Source organism: Diabrotica undecimpunctata, chromosome 6 (assembly GCF_040954645.1).
Source record: "Diabrotica undecimpunctata isolate CICGRU chromosome 6, icDiaUnde3, whole genome shotgun sequence".
In the NCBI taxonomy this organism is placed as follows: Eukaryota; Metazoa; Arthropoda; class Insecta; order Coleoptera; family Chrysomelidae; genus Diabrotica; species Diabrotica undecimpunctata.
Window position 1 is genome coordinate 334,886 of NC_092808.1, and position 24,100 is coordinate 358,985.

Sequence of the window (24,100 nt, forward strand, 5' to 3'; positions counted from 1 at the left end):
TTCAATAAACTCTACATATAGGTGGACAAATACCAAATGGTTGGCTACTATCAAAGTTCATTCCGATTCCCAAAAAGACGAACGCAAATAACCCCCTCTCCTATTCTCCATACGATCTTTATCGAGTGCGTGACGACAATACAGACGTCTTCGTGTGCTTCGTCGACTTTGAAAAAGCCTTCTATAGAGTCAAGCAAAGCAAACTCACCTCAATCTTACTCTCAGAGATAATATCAAAGCTATACCTACAACAAAATTCCATTGGACGGGTCGAGGATGAAACATAAGAGGAGTTTAACACAAAGAGAGGAAGTACGTCATCTGCCATTTTATTGTAACATTACCAAAAAAAAAGTTAAGGCTTAAGAGAAAATTTGTTAAAAAACTGAGTTATTTTTGTTTATAACTTTTTCATTTTTCATTTTTCGAATAAAACTAATACAAATAAAGTTGTAGACAATTTCATTTGCTACAAATAATGCATGATAAATTTTTCTGTGAGGTTACTAGTTTACGAAATACAGCGCGAGAACCCTTTGCACTCCTTATTCCATATTCCAAGATGGCGGTCGGAGGACAGTTGCGCGACCCCCACAAACTACCCCCCCCCCCCCCAACAAATAAAAAATAAAATATTGCGTCCTCTCAAAAATGCAACCCTAATGTAACTTTTCAATGAACTAGCTTAAAAAACTATACATATTATATAGATTTATCTGATGTACTCATTTACCAATAAATAATAAATAAAAATGACCCAAATTTACAATATCACAACTACTTCAACAATTTTCGACCAAGTCCCATATTATCAGTAAAGTGATTGTGGAAAAAATTAATAAATAGTAAATAAATATTGTATTTTAAATTATTTTATGACTCGTAAAATCGATTATTATTATCAACATATTTATATCATAAATTAAGAGGCACTCGGCTAGAAAATATTACGAAAGCATTGCAAAGGTGATGATACATGAATTTAAAAAAATCACAAGAATGCTACAAACAGTAGATATACAGGAGAAATACAAACATAAATAAAAACAAGCTGCAGTTAAAAATGGAATACCAAATGAATTGTTGAAGCAGTGGTGACCGACCAGGGACCCACATATTTATACATATTAGATTTTTGAAGTATCTGACCCACAAAAGTATCTGTGGGATAATACAGACTAAATTTTATTCATGGTTTTTAAAAGAATTCGACCAATCTGAGCGTTAGGTGACCCCTGAACATCAACTTTTCAAATTAATGATCCGAGATCCGAGACATCCTTCCGACTGTGTGAATTCTTATAAGGACCCTTTACGACAAGCCGATTCCCAAATCAAGGGAATAGTAGCCGATGAGCAACCAAACATACATTTCCCTCCGTACGCATTTAAACGGTAGGTATGGCAAATTTGAATCTATCGATGCTTCATTTGGATTGGCCGCAAAGTTTCACGTGTCTTGCAGGAGCGGGATGAAATGTTATTTCGGCATAAGAACTTAAGTAGTGAAGTAATAAAATGCAAAGATGATAACAGGACTAAAGCGCTTGACGCTAGCTTGAATTTGAATCTGTTAGGGTACCATGTTACAGTTCTATTACCCAGGACTCCCACATGAAAAGCATTTGGCTGATAGTTGTGCCCCTATCGCGCATCAGAGTGCTATAGGGGGAAAGGGATAGTCTGGAGCTCCTCGCTCCAAGGAATTGTTATACCCGAACGTAATCCAAGGGGTGAACAAGTCTCACAGGCTGGGTTCAATTAAATTGTTTGCTTAAAGTGATAGTGCACTGACTGGCTTTCCTGGTATCGTATCGATTGATTTGTTTAATATATCGATTCGTGAATATTTACTGAAAGGGTTTTTAATATATTTGAAGTTTTTTCTTTTTTAAAATTAAAGTGTAAACAAATTCAAGTAAATTAACCTAAAAAATGCAAGCAACTAATTCTACAATTCAAAAAATGAGATAAAAAACAACCAGAAAACTATAGAGGTATAAACTTGTTAAATACTACGCTAAAGCTTACAACTAAAAGTTTACAAGTGCTAATAAATCAGAGGATAAGTTTAGCAGAAAAATAACAGGGTTTTCGTAATGGAAGATCGTGTATAGATGCAATATTCGTTATAAAGCAAATAACTGAGAAATCACTAGAGTATAATAGACCAGCATTTCTGTGTCTGATTGACCTAAAGAAAGCGTTTGACAGAGTAAGACTCAAATATGTAATCCATCTTCTGTATAATAGAAAAGTTCCCCTAAATATTATAAAAACTATCAAAAACATCTACCAAAACAACAAAATGGAAGTCAGAATAGATGGACAACTTACAGAACCTATAGAAATAGTCAGCAAAATGAGACAAGGGGATTCATTGAGCCCCATGCTCTTCAATTTGATCATGGATGAAATCATCAAAAGCGTTAACGAAGGAAGAGGATATAGAATGGGAAACAAAGAAATAAAAATACTCTGTTACACAGACAACGCAATATTGATAGCCCAAGATGAAGATAGTCTGCAAAGACTGGTTCACAGATTTAACATAAGAGCAAAAGAATTTAATATGACAATTTCATCTCAGAAAAGTAAAACACTAGTAGTCAGCAAAGAACCAACCAGATGTAAAATAGAAATTGATGGCATCAGTATTGAGAAGAATTACAGAAAATACGCTGAGAAATCGAAAGAAAAGTGAAGACATTAGAAGAAAATGTAACGTTAGGTGTATAAATGACAAAAAATAGAAAAAAGAATGGAATAACCACATAAGCGGAATGGTGGAGACCCGTGTCGTCAAAATAGCAAGAGATAAGTCACCAATCGGCAGAAGAAGTATCGGACGACCGCGCAAAAGTTGGGAGTGACAACCTCCCATAGAGGTATTAATCCGCCAATGAACAAGCAGAATCGCTTATAAAGAGGAAGAAGAAGAAGAATTATTATTGTAGTATTAAGAACAGCATTATTGTAGTATTAGGCCAGTATTAGACCAATAATGACGCATCAGAAACAAGACTAAACAAAACCCAACATACAGATTTCTGGACACAGCAGAAATGAGAATACTCACACTCACATAAGCATCATTAAAATAGCAAGAGATGGAGTGGCAACAACTTTCTTCCATTAGAGGCAACAACTAAGTAACTAATGAACAAGTAAATTGCTTATATAGATGAATAATAAGAAGAATATAATAGACAGCTTGTTCTATATATAAAAAAAGACTTTTTCGTCACCCTGTGGTTCAAGTGACTACTCGTATATGGTCTGTGTATTATGTATATGTATGCACTAGAGAGGTGGTCATGTACAAAAGGGTCATGATAATTTAAAACTGGTCTTCAGATGGACCATTAAATGATAGTTTGATAGGAATATAATAATTATACCTGCCACAGGTTTATGAAATTAGATTATGAATCGTCAGCCGTGGTATAAAAACTATGCTTTCAATAATTTTCAAATGGAGTATACGAGCCCCTTCCCATATCAGTTGGCCCACCTATGGAATTTGGAGTTTAAGTCGATTAGTCGATCCAGAGGACCCTATGGAAAAATGACATCAAAACAATTATATTGTCAGTTAATGTCAAATGTATTTTCTAGTATTGTAAAGCTTTTTGCCGTTTGTGGATTGTAAAGTTATCGATGAGAAATTTTGTTCAATCATTATTAGATTTTTTAATTCTGGAAACTTCAATTCGAAAATCGCGAATATATTGCTATTGTCACGCTATAGTGTAAGAAATATAGTCAGAAGATACAAAACTACAGGTTCGGTCGTCACAAAACCTAGAAATGTACCAAAAAGTAAAATAACTGAATCAGATCGAAGGGCATTAAGACGCACTATAGTGAAAAATCGACGAGCAAATTATATGTAGTTAAACGTTGTATGGAGTGACGTTATTGGAAGACACGTTTCTAGATCAACATGTCACCGAAAGGCCCACAAATTAGGATTTAGTACTTACAAAGTAAATTTTATTTATAGTTGAAAGATAGACTAAGATGATCAAACTCAGCATAAAGATTGGACTCAGTCGCAAAAGAGATTCAATACAATGGAGTGATGAGTGCAGATTTGAAGTGTGTTGGATACAGTAGGAGTCGCGTCATTCGCAGGAAAAATGAAGCTTTCTATCACGACTGTCTGAAGAGAAAAGTCAAATTTCCTGCATCTTTCATGATCTGGGGCAGCATCTCGTCTAAAGGTGTGGGAAAGTTACATTTTATCGATGGGATTGTAAACACGGACAAATATTTGAATATTTTAGAAGAATCTCTTTTACCGATTATGAAACACCGTTTAACATCGGCGGAAGATTTTGTCTTCCAACAGGACGGCGCAGGTTGTAATACCTCAAAAAAGAGTTTAAAACGGATTGAAGACCATGGTATACCATTTCTGGAATGGGTTTCTAACAGTCCCGACTTGTCCCCGATAGAGACTTTGTGGCGCGAAATGAAAAAAGCTTTGAGAAAACACCCTGTCAGGTCCGTCAACTTATTGAAGGAAAAATTGCAAGAAATATGGGATTCGTTTACATTAGAATTTTGACAGAATATGGTAAAAACTATGCCTCGAAGAATTTTGGATGTCATTAAAAATAAACCGGATGTAACTCAGTGGTAAACTTTCACATTTTTTTTATATTACATATTCTAGGCGTTTTTTAAATTTATTATTATTCTGTTTAATTAATAGTTTTCATTACGTTATAAAATATTTTCTATAATTAGGAAATTCAAAAATGTTCGATGCATTAAAATTTCTAAAATTTACGCTGCGTTGTTCTCTAAAATTTAATTTGCTTATCAATTTAACGTTGGGCCAACTGATATGGGAAGGGGCTCGTAATTATGACACTAAAGTGGCTCAAAAAGTAGCTTCAAATCAATATTTATGGGACGATAATTTTGAAAGCGTGTACCTACATAAAAAAATAAAAATCGAAATAACCGAAGTGGAAAACGAAAACTTTCTTTTCTATCTTTCCGGAAACATTAAAATTGTTTTACAATTGACGCTAAAATAGATATAGTGAATGATTTATCATTTCCAAGACAATTAGAAGTGTTAATTGCCAACAATAAAGCGTTTTCCAACAATTTAAAAGAGATAAGTATCACTTACCAGTATCCATCTGATCTATTAATAGAACTGCAAAGTCTAATCTCCCATTAATAAAAGATAGAGTAAAACTTTGTCCCACTGAATTAAAAACATATAAGTTCCTAATCACAAATAGTAGTAACAAAATAACGCAGCGAAGCGGCGTGTGAAATTACCCTAACCGTTCAAAACTCAAAAATCTACTGCATGATTAGATTTAACACACAAATCTCAACAGAGTGTATCCAATCTCGGTGGCCACTTGCGTGCAGCTTCATGGTCTTCCGAGGAAGTCGACGTCGCGGGTACGCTCCCATTCCCCGCCTTTCGCTGTATAAAATGGCTGGTTGAAGCCAATGGAGTCATGGCTGAGTACGCAAAGGCGGGATTTTGGAGCGTGTTGATGCACGGCTTGGCACGCTACATTTCAGAATTGAATCTTGTGTGAAATTAGATTTTACTCGGTAGTTACGACGTCTGGCGTAAAAATGACGATTATTTTAATTGATATTTGTACTTAGTCATCATTAAACGGTTTTTTTAGAACTCTCATCAACTTCGTACTCCGCAATTGCCACATATAAACATTTATTTATGTCACCTTAATACATCAAGTTGATTTAAACGACGCTTTTGGTAATTGAATCAAAGATTCGCTCAGATTTGCTAATTAAAAAAAATCAGTTCAAGTCAAAATATTTACTTACAAAATCGTTGTTTTTTAGTAGGTAGTAATCACATAATTCAGCTCAGTTCAACCTTAGTTAATTTAAAAAATCTTTGTGGTATTTCAATTTGTTTAAACGCGTTGTAGAATTAAACCAAATACTGTAAAATTAATACTAGATATTTTACATTTAAACACAACCAAACTTATATGGAATCATCACGTATTTCAAACTAATATTTATTTCTTTTGAAAAAACTTGTTATTGTTGCGAAGAATAAAGGTTTTTATTAAAAATAAACAAACCAACAAAAACAAAACAATCAGATAACACTGCCCAGCAGGGTGTAGATTATTTTTGTTTTAGTTGTAAATTGAACGAAAATAAATAAACTAACTTTCGCTTTCAAAAATGAAAATATGCCTTATGTGGGGTTAACGAATGTGCAAAGGGGAAAGATTATTGGTCTTGTGGAACACTGAATGTCTCAGAGGGAGATAGCTACAGTAGTAGGCGTAACACAGGGCGTTGAGTCAAAAACCTATGCTAGGTATCAGGAGAATAGACCAAGATATAGTCGCCCAAAAAGTAACAACGGCTTAATACGATAGTTGTATTGTCCAAGTAGCTAGAAAAGACCCAACACTTTCTCATCCACAACTCCAAAAGCAACTTTAGAAGGTACAGATGTACTTAAGTGTTTCAGTTGAAACGATAGGAAGAAAGCTTCGTGCCAAGGACTATACAGCAGTAGATAGTTACAGATTCTCGAGTTAAGGAGGAGGCACAAGATTGATCGCCTAAATTGGTTTTTTCAATACCAAAACTGGAACATTGGAAATTGGCAAAATGTGCTAATTTCAGACGAAATTAGGATTTGTGTAAAATCATATGACCGATGAATTCGTGTACTTAGAGAGCGAGAACGACAAGCAAGAACGGAAACAGCCAGATCTGTTCACAAACCTAAAGGAGGAAGTGTTATGTTCCGGGGAAGTAATATGGTCGGTGAAAAAACTTCTTTAATTTCCATTCAACCAACTTTAATAGCTCGAAGGTATGTTGATTTGGTTCTAGAACCTCTAATTAGAAGTGCAGTGGGAAAAAATTTAATTATCATGCATGATAATGCACCTCCACATACCAGCAGAGTCACTACAGACTTTCTTGAAGCAGAATATATCGCTATTCTGTAGTGACCTGCTTGCTCATCCGACCTTAAGCCTATAGAGCATTTGTATTTGTATTTAATTTTTATATATTGGTGATTAAATTGCTTTAAAATAAATATTCTTTGACTTCGTAGGTTTTTTAAAATTAGCTTAAAATAATAAGAAATATCAGATGATTCCATATAAGTTTGGTTGTGTGTACACAATAATTAAATACATATAAACTAGGACTTATTCAGCTATAAGACACTAAAAAGCAGAAAACTATAAGCAAGCGAGCAATAGAAGCAAACCCAACTTCTAGAGACTTGTACATATATCCATGCTCCCCAGATTATCCTCCACCTCCTCACAGCACGATGATGCGCTATGGAGGCTAGGGATCCTCATATGAAATCTTTACAGTATATCTAATATCAAACATGATTAAACTTTATTGGGTATTGAGAGGGAAACCTTACTTATTCGCTTCTTTTTCGCTTCGTTTCTTATAATTCTGTCTCTGAGAGTCAGTCCAAGTAGCGAGTGTTATATTCGTCTTTAAGCTACTCTGAGTTTGGTTGCTGTAGCCTAAGTTAAGGAAAGTGTTTCGGCGCCATAAGTCATGACTGAAAGCAAACATTAGTCGAACGACTTCTTTTTCAAATAATTTGTCATGGTGCTCTTGAAGATGTCTGATAGAGCTCCATATGATGTTCTTTGCTTCTATTACTTTGCATTTTTCTCCTCTCTTCTATTAATGATTGTGATTGGAGACTTATTCTTTCATTATATGATTTCTTTTGGCAGTGTATCTTCTGGCTTTCCTCTATAGCTTCTATTATAATGTCATTCAGGGTGTTGATATTTGTGTCTGTATTCTTCTTGCTTTCGAGAATGGTGTTGATGTGTTCTTCAAGTGCATTTATATTATTACGCTCTGTCCAGGTATGTGTAGATTTCCTTTTGATCATGCGATATCTCTCTTCCCCAAGGTCTATTTCTAACGACGCTTTCACCATTCTGTTGTCACTATCTGTCCTGAACCAAAACTGGCTCAGGACTGTAAGTTCTTTAAAGATTTGCCTGTTATCAGTGATCATGGAATCGATCTCCTTCCTAGATTTTCCATTCGGGCTCTGGCCACGTCAATTTCCGATGTTCTTTTTCGTAGAAGAAGCTGTTCATTTGGAATAGATTTTTTTAACAGGAAACTAAGTAAAGTTTCACCGAGCTCGTTTCTGTTTCCCAAACCAAATTTTCCCAGTGATGTTTCTGTCTGCCTTTCTCACCGTTGAATTCACCACATATTATGGTAAAGTGTGCTTTTGTATCGTTTAGGGTTAAAGTAATGCCATCGTAGAATTCTTTTATTTCATAGTCCGCATAGCCACTTGTTTGGGCATATAAGTACCAATTTGTACGATTTTTAAACTCCTTTCACTTAGTTTTAAGGTTATATAAAGAAGCTACTCTAGATTTCGTTCAATTTCAGGATAAGCTCGAGGTAAACAGTTTCAGACATGTGATAGGATGGTGTGTCATGTCATCGCAGCTTGTCATTGGTTGGAAATTAAGTGCTAACCAATGACAAGATGCGAAGACACGACACACCCACCGATCACGTGTGTGATTAACTTCTAGCGTATCTTGAAAGTGAACGAAGTATAGTAGAGAAACTTTTCAATTAAAATCATTATTAAAATCAAAATAATACTATTTCATGCCAAGAAAAGAGAATATATGTGTATCTATTAGTAATGTAGTGCAAGATAATAAGTCAGTCAGTTCTTCTTCTTCTTTGTATGTAGACATGACTGTCTGTTTTTCAATGTGCCTCCAGTAAGTTGTCGTTCCATTGTTTTTGTGGTCTTCCTACTGATCGTCTTCCTATTGGGAACCGTCTCTTGCCGTCTTAACTACTCTATTTGTTGTTATTCGGCGTATATGACCGTGCTATTCTGCTCTTCTATTTCTTACCTAGTTCTTCATGTTCTCCACCTTTTTCCTCCATTTTTTTTAAGTGTTTTTATCTCTGCTCTTTCTAACAACCCTTTTGTCCTCTTTGCGGCTGAAACAGGTCGTGTTTCTGCCGCATATGTCATTATTGGTCTGATGACTGTTTTGTAAATTCTGCCTTTCATTTCTTTCCCGATATTTTATTTCTCCATATTGGCCACAGTGCCTGATCTTATTAGGGCCAGCCCTGGCCTTATTAGAGAAATGGCTTAATACAGATTTTATTCTCTTATTTGACTTTTACACGTTGTGATTATGTAGAACTATCTAACTACTTATAAATGAAAGCTTATTACTATGTTGAATTGTACTGAACTAACGACTTTTGTTCATATCTTTTAGATGGATCCGAATGCAACAAGTGGACAAATATGCATACCTGGTGTACAAATACAGATTTTATTCTCTTATTTGACTTTTACACGTTGTGATTATGTAGAACTATCTAACTACTTATAAATGAAAGCTTATTACTATGTTGAATTGTACTGAACTAACGACTTTTGTTCATATCTTTTAGATGGATCCGAATGCAATTACGAAAAAGCGAGCTAAATAGACCGAATAGCAAATGGAGCAGGTCTTTAATGCTGTTGAAAACGAAATGTCTGTCAACCAGGCATCAAAGGAATTCCGGATACCTAAAAGAACCTTACGAAACCATTTGACAACAGGTATACCAACTAGAAAATTAGGTAAAAATATGATTTGATCATTTGATCAAGAAACTGAAGTTTACCCAAGAATCTTTCGTCTTGCTGACGTTGAGAAGCGTATCACTAGCAAGATAATTGGAGAAAAAGTGTATTTTCTTTCTATGATTAAAACAATATTTCCCATAATTTTAACCCAATGAAACAAAAAGCTGGGCGTAAGGGGTTGAGACCATTTTTGACCACTCTGATGTGGCTATGCGCAAAACACAGAATTTTAATCCATCAAGAGCAAGTAAACTTAACAAAGTGTTGTGAATTTATTAATTGTTATGTCTTTATTTAATTTATAATGTCTTTATTAATTTATTATATTGTTCTTATTTTAATTTATTAAAACACACGGTAATTTATATCAGTTTATTAAACTACTGTACAATTTATTTGACGAACGTAACATTTTACACGCGGCGCGAATCTTCAGAATTAACTGTAACTCCTCAATGAAAAATCCGTTATTATATACGCCAGTGCCGTTAACTAGAAACGTCGACAGCCCTCTCGACTAGCGGAAAACTGGTATTTCCATCGGCTCGTCCAGAAGGTTCGAATTATTTTTATAACATCGTGTGTCAGGTAGGCATTACCTAGAAAATACTCGAATGAATAAGCATATTAGTGATAAACATGTTTACCCTTCTGAGTCATACGACACGTCACCATCTATCGTAACAAAAGTGATTGTCATTGTTACTACTGAAGGTAAAGGTAGTCATGGAGGAAGTGGATGTTGCTGGAAAGCCTCAGAATATTTGCAACATCGATGAAAAGGGATGCCGTTTGCCACTGCACTACCAGCAGGTTTTTGCCAAAAAAGGGACAAAGAGATTGCATACAGTAGCACTGTAAACGTGAAAATCGGCCGTGGGCCAATACTAGTGGTCAGTACATACCACCAATGATATTATTTAAGGATAAGAGGCTGAAACCAGAATGGGAAGAAAATATTCCTCATGAAAGCAAGGTAGTTATGACACCCAAATGAAGTATGACGCACGATGTTTTTGTGAATTTAGAATCGTTTTGGGACGCTACATTCTTCATTTTTGGATGAATAAGCCTGAACGCTCGATAATGCATTGCTAGGTAAAATTCAAGGAAAAAGGGTCACACGATGAAGAAGAATATCCTGGCTTGCTAACCTAAGAGCATGGTATAGAGCTATTCCGTTGCTATAGCAACCAACAAAGTCATCATAGCCAGAATAATCGCCCACGTTCGAAACGAATATGCAACTTAAGAAGAAGAAGAAGCTCGATAAGACGCACCGTCTTTGGACCAATACTTTCTAAAGTTTGAGATAAGGCTATGAGAACTTGAAAATCCCAATGATGAAAATGAAAAAGATAAAGACTCAAACACTTCCACAAATCAGAAGAAAAGTGCAGAAAGTGAACAAAGTACTTCTGCAGAACAGATGAATTAATCTTCAGCTAAATGGATCAAAAATGTATTTCCTAAACATTCTCCAAAATACCAAGGTGTTAGCTCTGAAATTGACGATTCTTTAAATGACTCCATTCATGGTACATCAGTCAATGAAGATATGGGACCTGTACCAGTTGTTACCTTTGAATACACCACATCTAAGCTAAATACGTTCTTCACAGAAATACTCCTCACTCCCAATATTAAAACTAAAAGGATTCAAAGAAGAGAATCCTTTAGTTCACAGCTAACTTGTTTGAAAACTGTTATTTTCAAGCCTACAAAGAAAATCAAGGACTGTTTAAGATCGGTGAAAGACAAACGCGACCCATTAGCAACGGCCGGAGTATATCGAATACCATGCACATGTGGAATGGTATATGTGGGAACCACGAAACGACACACAAACGCAAGGATAAATGAACATAGAAGCCATTGTCGTTTAGGACATATTGACAAATCTGCCGTTGCCGAACACGCTTTGGGAAGCGGAGAACATCGAATACTACTTATTTGAAGAAACGCAGATGCTGGACAAAACTTCACAGTACTACCCACGGTTGTACCGGGAAGCGGTGGAAATATATAAACACCCAATATCGTGATATTTGACATTTATTAAAAATCTATACCAGTACAATATAGCAACGGTATGGCTATATCAGAAATTCTCAAGCTCTCAACAGAGAGAAAGGTTAGACAAGGATTGTTAGAAATAAAAAAAGTATGGGGGTGGGGGGTAGGGTCCGATTTTCAACATTGAAACCCAGACTAAAAAAACTGGCCACGCCTATGATTACAATAGTCAAGAATGTTGAAATATACTATTATAAAACTTTACTCGGTACCCAAAACTAGGACTTTCTCAGTTCTAAATGAATTCAATACGAAACCTCTTTTATATCTGTCAGTATATACACGGGGTACAAATAATTTTCTTGTAACAATCACCGAAATAAAACAAATCCAAGCATTCATGTGCATAAAGGCGCGGATGTGAATGTCGTTGATAAATGGCAACTGACAGGAGATCCATAATTGATGTGAAAGGTTAGAAATGATCATCTGGCGCTAGGGCTTGTGTCGGTTTCTTTATGACGACGTACTGGACCATTACACTCGGTAATGAGCTAGACTGCGCGTCTCGCCATTTTTAAACTTTCAACTCGTTCGATTTTAGAATTTTTTCTTTTGCTACTCGGTAAGTACGAAGAAATAACCATCAGTTGATGGTTTTATGTGCAATATGTTTAGCGATACAAAAATTAAGATTACGTAAACGAGAATCTATAGGATGGAGCAAAAATAGGATTAAAACAAAAATTAGTATATTTTCCTAATATGTAAACATTCTTTTTCTTCTGCTTTTATATAGGTACTAGCTGACAAGGCGAACTTCGCACTGCCTTAGAATTAAATAATGTGTCAAAGTTGAATAACTAAAAATTAACAGAAAACCAAAAAAAAATCCTCACAAAAATTATGTATGAAAAAAGTTGAACCATTTTAATGCTTTCTGATAAAAAATATTTTTGTTTTTTTTGCGGTGTCTAAATATACAACGATGATTGTTTTCAGACACGCGAAGCGAATAATTATCCATGCACGAATCATGAAAACTCCAGGTAAATTCCTCAAACTTCTAACGGTTCGCCTTGCGATTTGTTTATCGTCATTGCAAAAGTCAAATGCACGGGAAATTGTAGACGGTTAAAACCGAATGGTAATTCCGTTGGAATAATTGTTATTCGCGGGATCAAGACATCCTCTGTATTTTTCCTTGATGATAGTTGGCTCTAAATAACCGAAGCAAAAATGAAGTATATGACAGTCAAAAGAATAACTGACAATGAAAATAATATCACAATAGACAACTATACTATCGAATGAGTGGATGCCTTTACATATCTCGGCACAGAAATCAATCAGAAGAACTCCGTAAGTAGCGAAATTAATGCACGTATTTCCAGCGGGAATCGTACATACTATGCTAATAAAAGATTGATGACATCGAAATTATTAGACAAAAGAACCAAAATGACTATCTACAGAACACTGATTAGACCCGTAGTAACCTATGGATGTGAAACTTGGGTAATGACGAAAAAAGATGAAGCCCAACTCAGGACATTCGAGAGAAAAATACTGAGGAAAGTATGGAGAATCAGGAGAAACGACGAGGTTAATGAGTTAAATGAACGTTATGACATTGTAAGATTTGTGAAAAGTCAAAGACTGTCATGGCTGGGACATGTGCAGAGACAAAACGATGCAAAAACAACAAAGAAAATGTTACAATTGAAGCCCATAGGAAGGCGAAAAAAAGGAAGGCCCAGAACGAGATGGTTGGATGACGTGGAAGACGACCTGAAAACAATGAACATAAGACAATGGAGAAGAAGGGCACAAGAGAGATCTGAATGGAAGGACATAGCCAGACAGGCAAAGACCCATCCAGGGTTATGATGCCAAAAGAAGAAGAAGAAGAAGATAGTTAAATCTACACTAATATCTTGTCCCGTAATATAACATGTCCCAGTTCTCATTTAGATTAAAACCACTGGTTCTCTCCAGTATTGGCGTTTTACTGGCAACCATCACCTTTTTGTTTGTGGTGTTTAGCTTCAGAAAATATTAACCCTAATAACCCTGACGTTCTATATGTAGGACGCTAATTTCAATAATTTTTGAACACGGCCCTGTTTAAATTTGATAACGCCGTCTATCACAAAATGTTACTCAAGGACAAATCGTCCCATTGTTGTTTAGTTTGTTCCTATCGCTTGAAACGTCTACTTGTGGTGCGGTTGTAAAAAACGTAAAATATGGCTGAGCATGGAATCAGATTTGCAAGGTAAGAAATGAATATTAAACTTTTGATAAAATATACTTTTTTATGATGTTATTTGTATATAAGTGTTCATTTTTCCAAATCGTGAAATAATTTTATCCAAAATGTTTGCCAGTTGGCTGCCAGGTGGTGATAAATTTGACCGTCCTACATGTAGGATGTCAGGATTATGTACTATTATGGCATGAAAATTATAATTTTGAGTAGTTATTGTAATCATTGGATTTCTTTGTTTATTTTACTTAGTATTTAGCCCAAAAGAATTTGTTGATAGTGTTATGAACATACTGCTTTTATTGTTTCAGGGGTTTTTCTTTACATGAGGTCTTGGAGATGTTAGAAGAAGATGAATTTCCTCATTCTCAAGCTAATATAGTTCTCTTACCTCCGGAAGATGCCGCTGAAACAGATGAGGATTCTGGTGATGAAGAAAACGTGTCTCCGGATAATTTGCCTTCAAATATGTTGAGAACAGTAGCTGAAATCCATGTACTTCGTTCGGTTGACTCAGACTCGGATGATGATATTCCATTATCAAATTCTGTTAAATCTGAGAAAGTTTTGAAAATTCCACGGCAATACCACTGGTCTGAAGTAGCAACCACCTCAGAGGAAGCAGAAATACTTGATTGGTCAAAGGATAATGATCTCAATATTGATACAGAAGATACTCCCATAGACTGGTTCATGAAGTTGTTCGATGAAGAAATTTTTGATTTACTGGTTGTCGAATCCAATAGATATGCAAGTATGAAAAATAAGAAAAATAAGCCTATATGTATCGAAGAAATCAAAGCATTCGTAGGAATTCTTATTCTTAGTGGTTATGCTCAATACCCAAGGAAGAAGATGTATTGGGAAAAGGATAGAGACGTCTGTAATTCCTTAGTTTCTGGGGCACTTGCTAGGGATAGGTTTGATTTTATAATGAGCGTTCTGCATATAGCCGATAATAATAATTTGGATCATTCTGATAAATTCAGTAAGATTAGACCTCTCTTTAGGTTACTAAATCAAAATTTTTTAAAACATGCAGTTTTAGAAGAGAACCACAGTGTTGATGAAGCCATGGTTCCTTATTTCGGCCGTCACGGCTGTAAACAGTTTATAAAGGGTAAACCGATAAGATGGGGATATAAACTTTGGGTTGGATGTAACAAAAATGGGTACGTAACGTGGTTTGAGCCATACCAGGGAGCATCAACACACGTATCGCCTAAATACAAGGATTTTGGTGTCGGTGTAGGTGTGGTACTCAGTTATGTTGACATTCTTAGATCAAAGTGGGAGCTGAAAAAATTTCATTTATTTTTTGATAATTTTTTTAGTACAATGCCTTTATTTGAAATGCTGACAGAAAAAAATATCAGAGGAACAGGAACCATAAGAAGTAACAGAATACCAAAAAATCCGCTGAAATCGGCAAAGGAGTTACAAAAAGACAAAAGAGGTTCGTACGATGCTAAGTTTGACGGTAATAAGAAATTGACAATTGTCAGCTGGCACGATAATAGTGTTGTATCGCTCTGCTCGAACGCAGTTGGTACGAATCCTATTCATCAAGTAAAGCGATATTCGCGACAAGAAAAAAAAACGATACTTGTTCCTCAACCATTTATGGTAAAATTATATAATCGAAATATGGGCGGCGTAGATCGATGCGATCAAAACGTAGGTTTATATAGAACTGGTATTAGAGGAAAAAAGTGGTACTTCTGTTTGTTTACTCACTGTATCGATTTGGCTATACAGAATGCTTGGCAACTACATCGAAGCAATCAGGGCACTTTGGACCAATTAGCTTTTCGACGACGCATTGCAACTTCACTTCTTCAGCTTTATACAAAAGCGACTTCATCTTCTTGTGGACGGCCAAGTCGAAGAGAAAATGCCGATTCTCGTTTCGAAGGAATGCATCATTATGTGATTGATCAAGAAAAACAAACTAGATGTCGCTACTGCCATAAAAAAACAACTACAAGATGTCAAAAATGTGATGTTGGTATCCATGTACGCTGCTTTGTGAGTTACCACACAAATGGTAGTGCTTGATCCTGACGTCCTAGATGTAGGACGCTAATTTTTTTTGTGTACATTGCGATTTTTTGCAATATTATTACAGTAATGTATTCAAGTGTTCCAAATAAAACATATTAATAACAAAAAATTGCAGTTTTAATACTATTTCTTATGTCAGGATTATCTGGGTTAATCACACGTTGTGGCAATCCTATTCATCAGATGTTGAAGTTCTTCGTAACTATTTGCAATTAACACCGAGTCATTTGCAACATCATCCGCATACCTCAAATTTTCAATATTGATCTCTTTAATTTTGATACCACATTGAACACTAACCAATGTTTTATTGAAAACGAACTCCAAATAGATGTTAAATATCTTCTTCTTCTTCTTCCTCTTAATAAGCAATAAGCTTTTGTAATTTCCTGCTCTCTTGTGTTTAGAGACTTTACGTTAAAAGAACCTATGCGAAGTATATTTATCGTTTTCATAAATTGGTTGTCCTCTTTCTCGCTTTAGTCGTCGTAATGCCTCGGAACAGGAATGTTCTATCCTGTTTTTATGAGCTGTATGGTTTTAAAGTCTATTAGTAGAGTGCTAACCTGGCTGTAGACCTCCTCTTTATCCGGGCTTGAGATCGGCCACAGTTCTGGTGAGCTACTCGATCCACCCAACAAAACTGCAGGCGGAGTTATGTTAAATATCAGTGGGGACAAAATAAAGCCCTGTCTTACTCCTCTTCGTATTTGAAGCTCTTCAGAATTATCCTGGTCAATCCTGATGTTTGCACGTCGATGCCAGTAAAGATTTTTAATGATACGTAGATCTTTATCATCAATACCTACCTGATGAAGAATGGCTATCGTTTCGGTATGTTTTAATAGGTCAAAGGCATTCCTAAAGTCAATAAAATACATATAAACGGGATGGCCGACATCTCTGTATCATAACCTGAATACTAAATAGTGCTTCTCTGAAAGTTTGAAAATACTTTTTCTGTGCCCTACTCGATTAACCCCATAAGACTTAATCGGCTTAAATGAAGGGATATGTCACGAGAAATAATACAACATTTAAACTTCAAGATATTCGTCAACTATTATCTGACTCCATATCAAAAATTTCATCTGACAATTGACAAAAAGCTTATATGAAGAAACTGATGATGATGATGCCTTCTTATCGGAAGAAGACAACTTATGTATTTATGTATGTAATTATATATTTATATTAATAATTATAAGTTTATATGACGCCAATACCCGAAATATAATTATTATTAAATTGTAAAGAAATATCCTAAACCAATATTTAGTATTTTTATATTTTATTCGGGAATTCTCTTACTGGTGCGTGCTCGGCCAACACTCCTGTTACTATTCTCAGCTTTTTCCTGCCCATATGGAGCCAGTTCCTTTGTTCTTTTTGTACATGGTTCACTATTGAATATTTTTCCATGTGTATGTTTTGAGATTCTCACCCAATATCGCTCATGACTGTTTCGGATCCAGTCCTCGAGATCGATTGCCGAGATCGGCAACAATTTTGGCAATTTTTCCTCTGTCTTGGCTCTTTTTCAGCAAATCTTTCCAATCTTGTATGCTCTTAAACCAGCAGCAGTGTCTACGTCCTGATCCGCGTATACTTCTGTATGTGATAAGTAAAGAAGATGGAGAAAGTGCCGGCGTTTGAGATGGAATTATGTGCGATTTCACGTGCTTTTAATCTTCTACTAACCTATCCCGCCGTTATTCTCTGAGGTTTTTGAGTGAACTGTATTATTTTGATTGTCTATGGTACGTAAAGAATACGAGTAACTTGAAACTAACTTTTATTTCTCTACGTACTATAGGTAACAGAAGCAGGTAGGTACAATATGTGATAATATGCGTTGTTACACAAAGTTGTTAGTTTCGCAATCACTGAGACAAATTTTCTTATTAAAACACCATACTTCTTCCGCGAAAGTTTCTAACAGACAGTTGTGTCAACTTAGACAGTGACAGTGGAGTAAATTTAATAATGAACAAAGGAAATATTCTATTTTGAAAATTACAGGGTTGTAAACAAAATCAGTTTACAACCAGAAGATATAGGTACAGAAGCAAAATAGAAAGGAAGGTTTATGTAAAAATATAAAAGAATAGTTCACAAAAAATAAATAAATAAAATCATGATATACCACGAAGTAAAAACATTCTATGAAATCAGTATAATTATCAACATTTATCAAGGATAACAACGGAAAACTAATTCCAGCATAATAGAAATAGGAAAAAACTATGAAAAGAAGAAACTGTGGAAAAATTAAGAAGTTAAGAACAGAAAATGCTTAAAGTAGGTGAATTAGCTAATTTTCCAATTATGAAACACGTATGAGAAAACTACAAACTTTCAATAGGTAATTCTTTGTTTTTCTTTTCATTGTCATTTGTATTTTATCAAGAAGCAAGCTGTGACCATTTCCAATTACAACGTTCCCCTATAGATATTTTTTTGCATGAATTTTTATTTAATTCTACAAATTTTGAAATCGATCTTGCCAGGCAAAAAAGTTCTTGCTAATTCAAACACTCCTTGCCGGTCCAACGTTCGGAACAACCCATGCTGCGAGTAAAGGACACGGGGGTGTGTCACAAATATCGCATGTCAGTCGTTTGATGAACTGCCTTCTAACGCTTCCTGTGACAAAATTTAAAAAATTACCGCGACAGGCGGTCCCTTTGGGTAAAAGAGATCTGAAGAGATGCTATTTGTTTCTTCATTAGCCGCACTTTTTAATTAAAGGCAAACGTGGCTTTTTTTAGGTGGTGAAGTGTCTATTTAAGAAATATAGAACAGTCCACGCTTTATTATCCATTGGCGGTGCTTACAGCTAAGAAAATAATTTAAAATAATCAAATAATTATTTTCTTCTTCTTGCTAAGTATCCGAAGTATCTGAGATAAGATTGATTTATTTTTAATTGCTTTATAATTGAAATTTTGGTTCGACGTTTTATGTATAATATTCGTTAACATTTTTCTTTAAGCCCACATCCCAAGGCATCTATTTTTCTTCGGTTAGCAATCTTTAACGTCCATGTTAACTCTGATTACTGAAATTAACCTACTATACCTAATACTCTAGAATATTTATAACTTTAAATGTTTTTATTGCGGATTCATTTATGATTTAGTGTTACAATCAGATATCTCTATTAGATAGCCGTACATTAGTTAAAAAGATACTAAGAAGAATAATGGGCGCATTCTGTGAGAATGGTATTTGGAGAAGGCGATATAATTTCGAATTGTACGAGAAGTATAAAAAAATAGTAAATGGTAGAGATGTAATATCCGTCATAAAAATAGGTAGGCTTAGATGGGCTGGACATGTGTCAAGAGCAAATGAAAATTACCCACCCAGACGAACTCTATTATCGGTCCCAGTGGGAAATAGGAGTAGAGGCAGACCACGACTGAGATGGAGGGACGGTGTGGACGAGGACGCAAGGAAAATCGGCGCGGCAAATTGGCAACGGTTGGCGATGAACAGAAACGACTGGCGAAATAGACTGGGGAAGGTCAAGGCTCAACTAGAGCTGTAGCACCACTGATGATGATGATATTAGTTAAAAAAGGCTAGGGAACACCCTTCAAACATGATAGGAAACCATAATACTGTGCCCGATTACCCTTGCTTAGAATTACCAAAAGAAAGATTACAAAGATCTAGAATAAGAGGCCCGTACCAACCACAACTAGAACAGTTTCCAGTCAAAATAACAGCCAAAGGGAAAAACATTAGAAGGTGGTTGTTTTTACCTACCTGGTATTCCAACTTAAAATGGTTGGAATATAGTCCAACAAAAAATGTAGCTTTCTGTTTTTTGGCAGAGGTTTTGGTATGAACGACAGTACTAAACGGCAATTGATACAGACTGCGTTCATTTCCAGTGGATTTTCATCATGGAATAATGCTAAAGAACGGTTTAAAATGCTATGAATTTAACACAAAAACTTCGAGTTATAAGGTGAATAAGTCCGTAGATCTTCAAATCCAAAAGAAAAAAGGGCTGAACTGAAAGCCAGAGAAAAGCAGCGACAAAAGATTAAGATTATATGAAGAAACTAATTGATATAATTATAGTTCTAGTACAAGGTGGAAAACCTTTTCACGGTCATGATGAAACGGAAGAAAGCAATGAAAAAGGATTGTTTCCCAAAATAAATTGTACTTCTTAAAAAATATGACCTTACATTTAAGACATACATACTTGAAATCCGTCCCAAAAAACTAAACTTATTTTAGTAACTACATCCAAAATGATATTTTACGTTCTTTCAAAAATGCAAGGGAGATTCAGAAGGAAGTGAAAGAGCACCTTCTCTTGGTGATTGCAGATGAGACTTCTGATAGCACTCGCCATGAGCAGATTGCTATTGTGCACGTTTCCAGTTGAAAGGCTAGTAACATTGAAATGTTTAAATTTAACTGATGCAGAAACCATGTTTGAGATAATAAATTCTACTTTGCATTATATGAATATTTCTGGGACGATGTTGAAACTGTAGGGGAGAGTGTTGTAACTTGGGACACTTTTTTTTTAAGACCTGTAACTATTTTGCTATTTAACGTATTGAGTTGAGATTTAACATAGCAAATTAGCAATATATTTCTTAAGCACCAATGTATTTAAAAGGTTTAAAGAAATATGTTTAAGACAAAAATTTAATCATTTTTAATTTGGTGTAGAATGAACCGAGGTACAATTAGGTCTTGTACCTTGGAACATTAATTCAGTTACCAAAATTATGTAAAAAGATAGTTATATCACAACCTAAAATGCATAAAAATGAAAATAGTAAATATGGTTAACATTTTCGACAAGCATAAATAAACTGCTTCTTTCAGATCTAAATTTTATTCAAACGAAACTCTTAAAATTATTTTTTTAAAGAAAAAAAGCAAAATTAAACATATTTGTGGTCATTCAACGTCATATTGTCCAAAACTTATTCCATATCTCAACATTTGAGCTTGACGAGCTGTTCCACTAACGTAAATTGGAGGGGGTCATTTTGCAATTACATCTTCTTCGAGAAAATTAAAGCTTGTAGTTGCATCATTGAAGAACTTATCGGTGTTTTTATACCGACGTAAATATTTTAGTTCGTTTTCGTTGTCACAACGTATTATTTCAGCTAAATAATAACGGAACCTTTTTTTCCCTGAATTTTCACCAATACAAAGTCGCCAGCTCTTAAATCAACATTTCCAAACTTGTTCTCCAGCAGTGTTGTTTTCTTCCTCTCTTTGAATATGATCCTTCCAATTTTCTTCGTCACCGCTTTCACTGCTAAGGGATAAGTTTTCATTTTCGGATTCTGAACTTGATGATAATTCCTTCTTGGTGTCCTGAGAAATAAAAGTTTTTCTTCTTTTTGATAAACTCTTTTGCGTAGAATCTCCAAAAACTTGCCTTTTAGTATTTTAAGAGTAGTTGGTTTTACTTTTTTTAACTGTGATATTTCATATTTTTCGGGAGTGTCTGTCAATATGCGAGATTTCCCTCGTGGTCTTCCGCCACTGACCTTTTTTCGGGGAGGTTGTTTTAGGAAATGGACGTAGCATTTCTGGAGTAACAGCAACATATGTCGAAGGAGAATTAATTTGTTTTCAGTTATTTAGAATACTACAATAGTTTTCGGTCTGATTAGCTACAGCAACACTTGAACAGGCTACAACATCACATAAACCATTTGAAGTTTTAGATTGAACATCAAAGTTCTCGGTACTTTCAGATTGAGCATTAACACTATTGTTGTTGTTTTCTAGTGGACGATCCGAAACATAAGAGGTGAGAAATTTGTGTTCTTGGAATATGTCTTCATTAAGGGGATAAAATCCCGATACTTCAAATCCGTTAAGAATATTCGATGGACAAAAAGCTTTTGGAAACGCTTTCCCTATTAACTCTGCAACGTCGTAGATACTTATAGGCTACCCTGGGTGCATAAGCATCCATTCACTATAAGCTGTATTGTAATATGTTTTTAATGGCCCAAAGACAGTCCTATCGAGCGGCTGAAGCTTGTGGCTTGTGTGAGGATGGAAAGTAACCAATATTATGCCATTGTTTTGACAAAACTGAATCACTGGTATATTAACGTGACTATCATGGTTGTCAAGAAGTAAAATAACTGGGTCTTTAATAGATGGTTGTACATGACATTTAAAATGCTCCAGGAACTGCAAAAAAAGTGACTCATTAGATCACTCAGATGAATTGGCACCTCCAACTGTGCCTACAGGAGCTCCTTTCAACATATGGAATTTGAAATGTACTCTAGGAAACACCATCATAGTTGCATTTTGGACCAATTATTTTAGGAGGGACATGAACGGTTGTAAAACCAGATTCATCACAGTTCCAAATTTTGTGTGGCGAAAATTCATTTCGAGACAGAGCTTTCTTGTAATTTGTAAAAAATAAGCTGAAATTGGCTTTATTAAACGAGGTGGATCTTGCTAGGCTTGTAGGCTCCGGTTTTCGAAGTGATAATTCTACTGTGTAACGCATTTGGAAATATCTTAGCCATCCTTTCTTGTGATGAACCTCCATTCTTGTCAAGCCATAGTGAAGTCGTGCTGCTGTTATTAAATAATATTTCAAACTATTTTCTTCTTCAATTGAAAAAACTTGTTGAGTTTTATTGCTCGCTTCATAACAAAACTCCGCCGTACCTTCTAAATTTGTATGTTTAGTCATGTGCCTAATAAGTGTTGTTTTAGACACATTATAACAGCGAGAAGCTTCCCGTATGGAAAATTCGCCATTGAGAGCTTTTTCTACTGCTACTTTTAAGAAAAACTGACAAATAAAAATGTAAACTACTACTACTACTACTACTTGTCGGTTTATAACGTTCTCCGCCGTTTTCCGACTTCCAATCGCCACTTAGACCGGTTGTTCCATAGATCTTCTTCTATGGCCCTCTCTCTCAGTTCTTTATTTATTCCTTCGCTCCAACTTTTTCTCGGTCTACCTCGTTTTCTCTTTCCTTCTGGTTGCCACTTTAGTATTTCTTTTGGCATTCGTTGTTCGTCCATTCTTTGTAAGTGTCCGAACCAGATAAGTTGTTTTGTTGTTAGGTCATCTGTGATTGTTCGTTTGATTCCCATTATTTCTCTAATGCGTTCGTTGGTAATCCTTTCTCTTCTAGATCTTCCTGCGGCTCTTCTCCAAAAATCCATTTCCGTCGCTTTCAGCGTTGACAGTGTTCTTTCTTTCAGTGGCCATACCTCACAGCTGTATAAAGTGATACTTTTTACTATAGTCTCATATATCCTCTTTTTATTTTCTTTGCTGATGGATTGGTCCCATAAAATGGTGTTTAACATTGTGATGGCTTTTCTCCCTGACGTATTTCTCTCTCTTATGGCTTTGTCTAATGTTCCATCTTGTGAAATAGTGATACCTAGGTATTTGTAGTCACAGCAGTGCTTTATCGTAGTGTTATCGTCTAATATGAGATCTTTTTGTTCTGCTCCAATGCACAGGTATTCGGTTTTCTTTTTATTTACTTCTAGACCCCATATATCATACTCTTCAATTAATTTTCGTGCCATATAGTTTAAATCGTCATAATCTTGAGCCATTATTACTTGATCGTCTGCAAAGTTAAGCGTATATACCATAGTATTGGTGAGCGGTATCCCCATTGTCCTGCATTTTTGTTTCCATCTTTTTAAAGCACTTTCGAGGTATATTTTAAATAAAGTGGGAGACAAGCAACATCCTTGCTTTAATCCTTTTGATGTTATAAATCCTGTTGTTATTTGTGTCCCCGCTTTTATCCCCGCTTTTAAAATGTAAACTACAATTTTTAATTATAAAATTGAGTACAAATTACTTACCATCAGATAGGATGATTGCAGATTTAAAATAAACTAAATTTTTACACAGCTACACCAAAATAAACATAAACAACACTGGTCATCCAAATCTGTCCAAATATTCATTCATAACGTTCAAATAGCACTTTATCGCCCTCTATGACTGGTGGGAACAATTAGCTATTGCCGGTAACCGTTAAATCCTTTCTTTGTAGTAGTATTAGCAACGAACAACTTAG

At 35.3% G+C, this 24,100-nt stretch overlaps 1 protein-coding gene across 1 annotated transcript in view; it reads right to left on the minus strand.

Moving 5' to 3' along the window:
* Positions 1-5,458, minus strand: part of Poxm (paired box pox-meso) — a 55,799-nt gene extending 50,341 nt beyond the window's left edge. The window contains exon 1 of the mRNA XM_072533947.1: positions 5,150-5,458. Within this exon, the coding sequence (XP_072390048.1) occupies positions 5,150-5,159 (10 nt within the window). The 5' untranslated portion in view covers positions 5,160-5,458. The remainder of the gene's footprint in view (positions 1-5,149) is intronic.
* Positions 5,459-24,100: the final 18,642 nt, after the last annotated feature.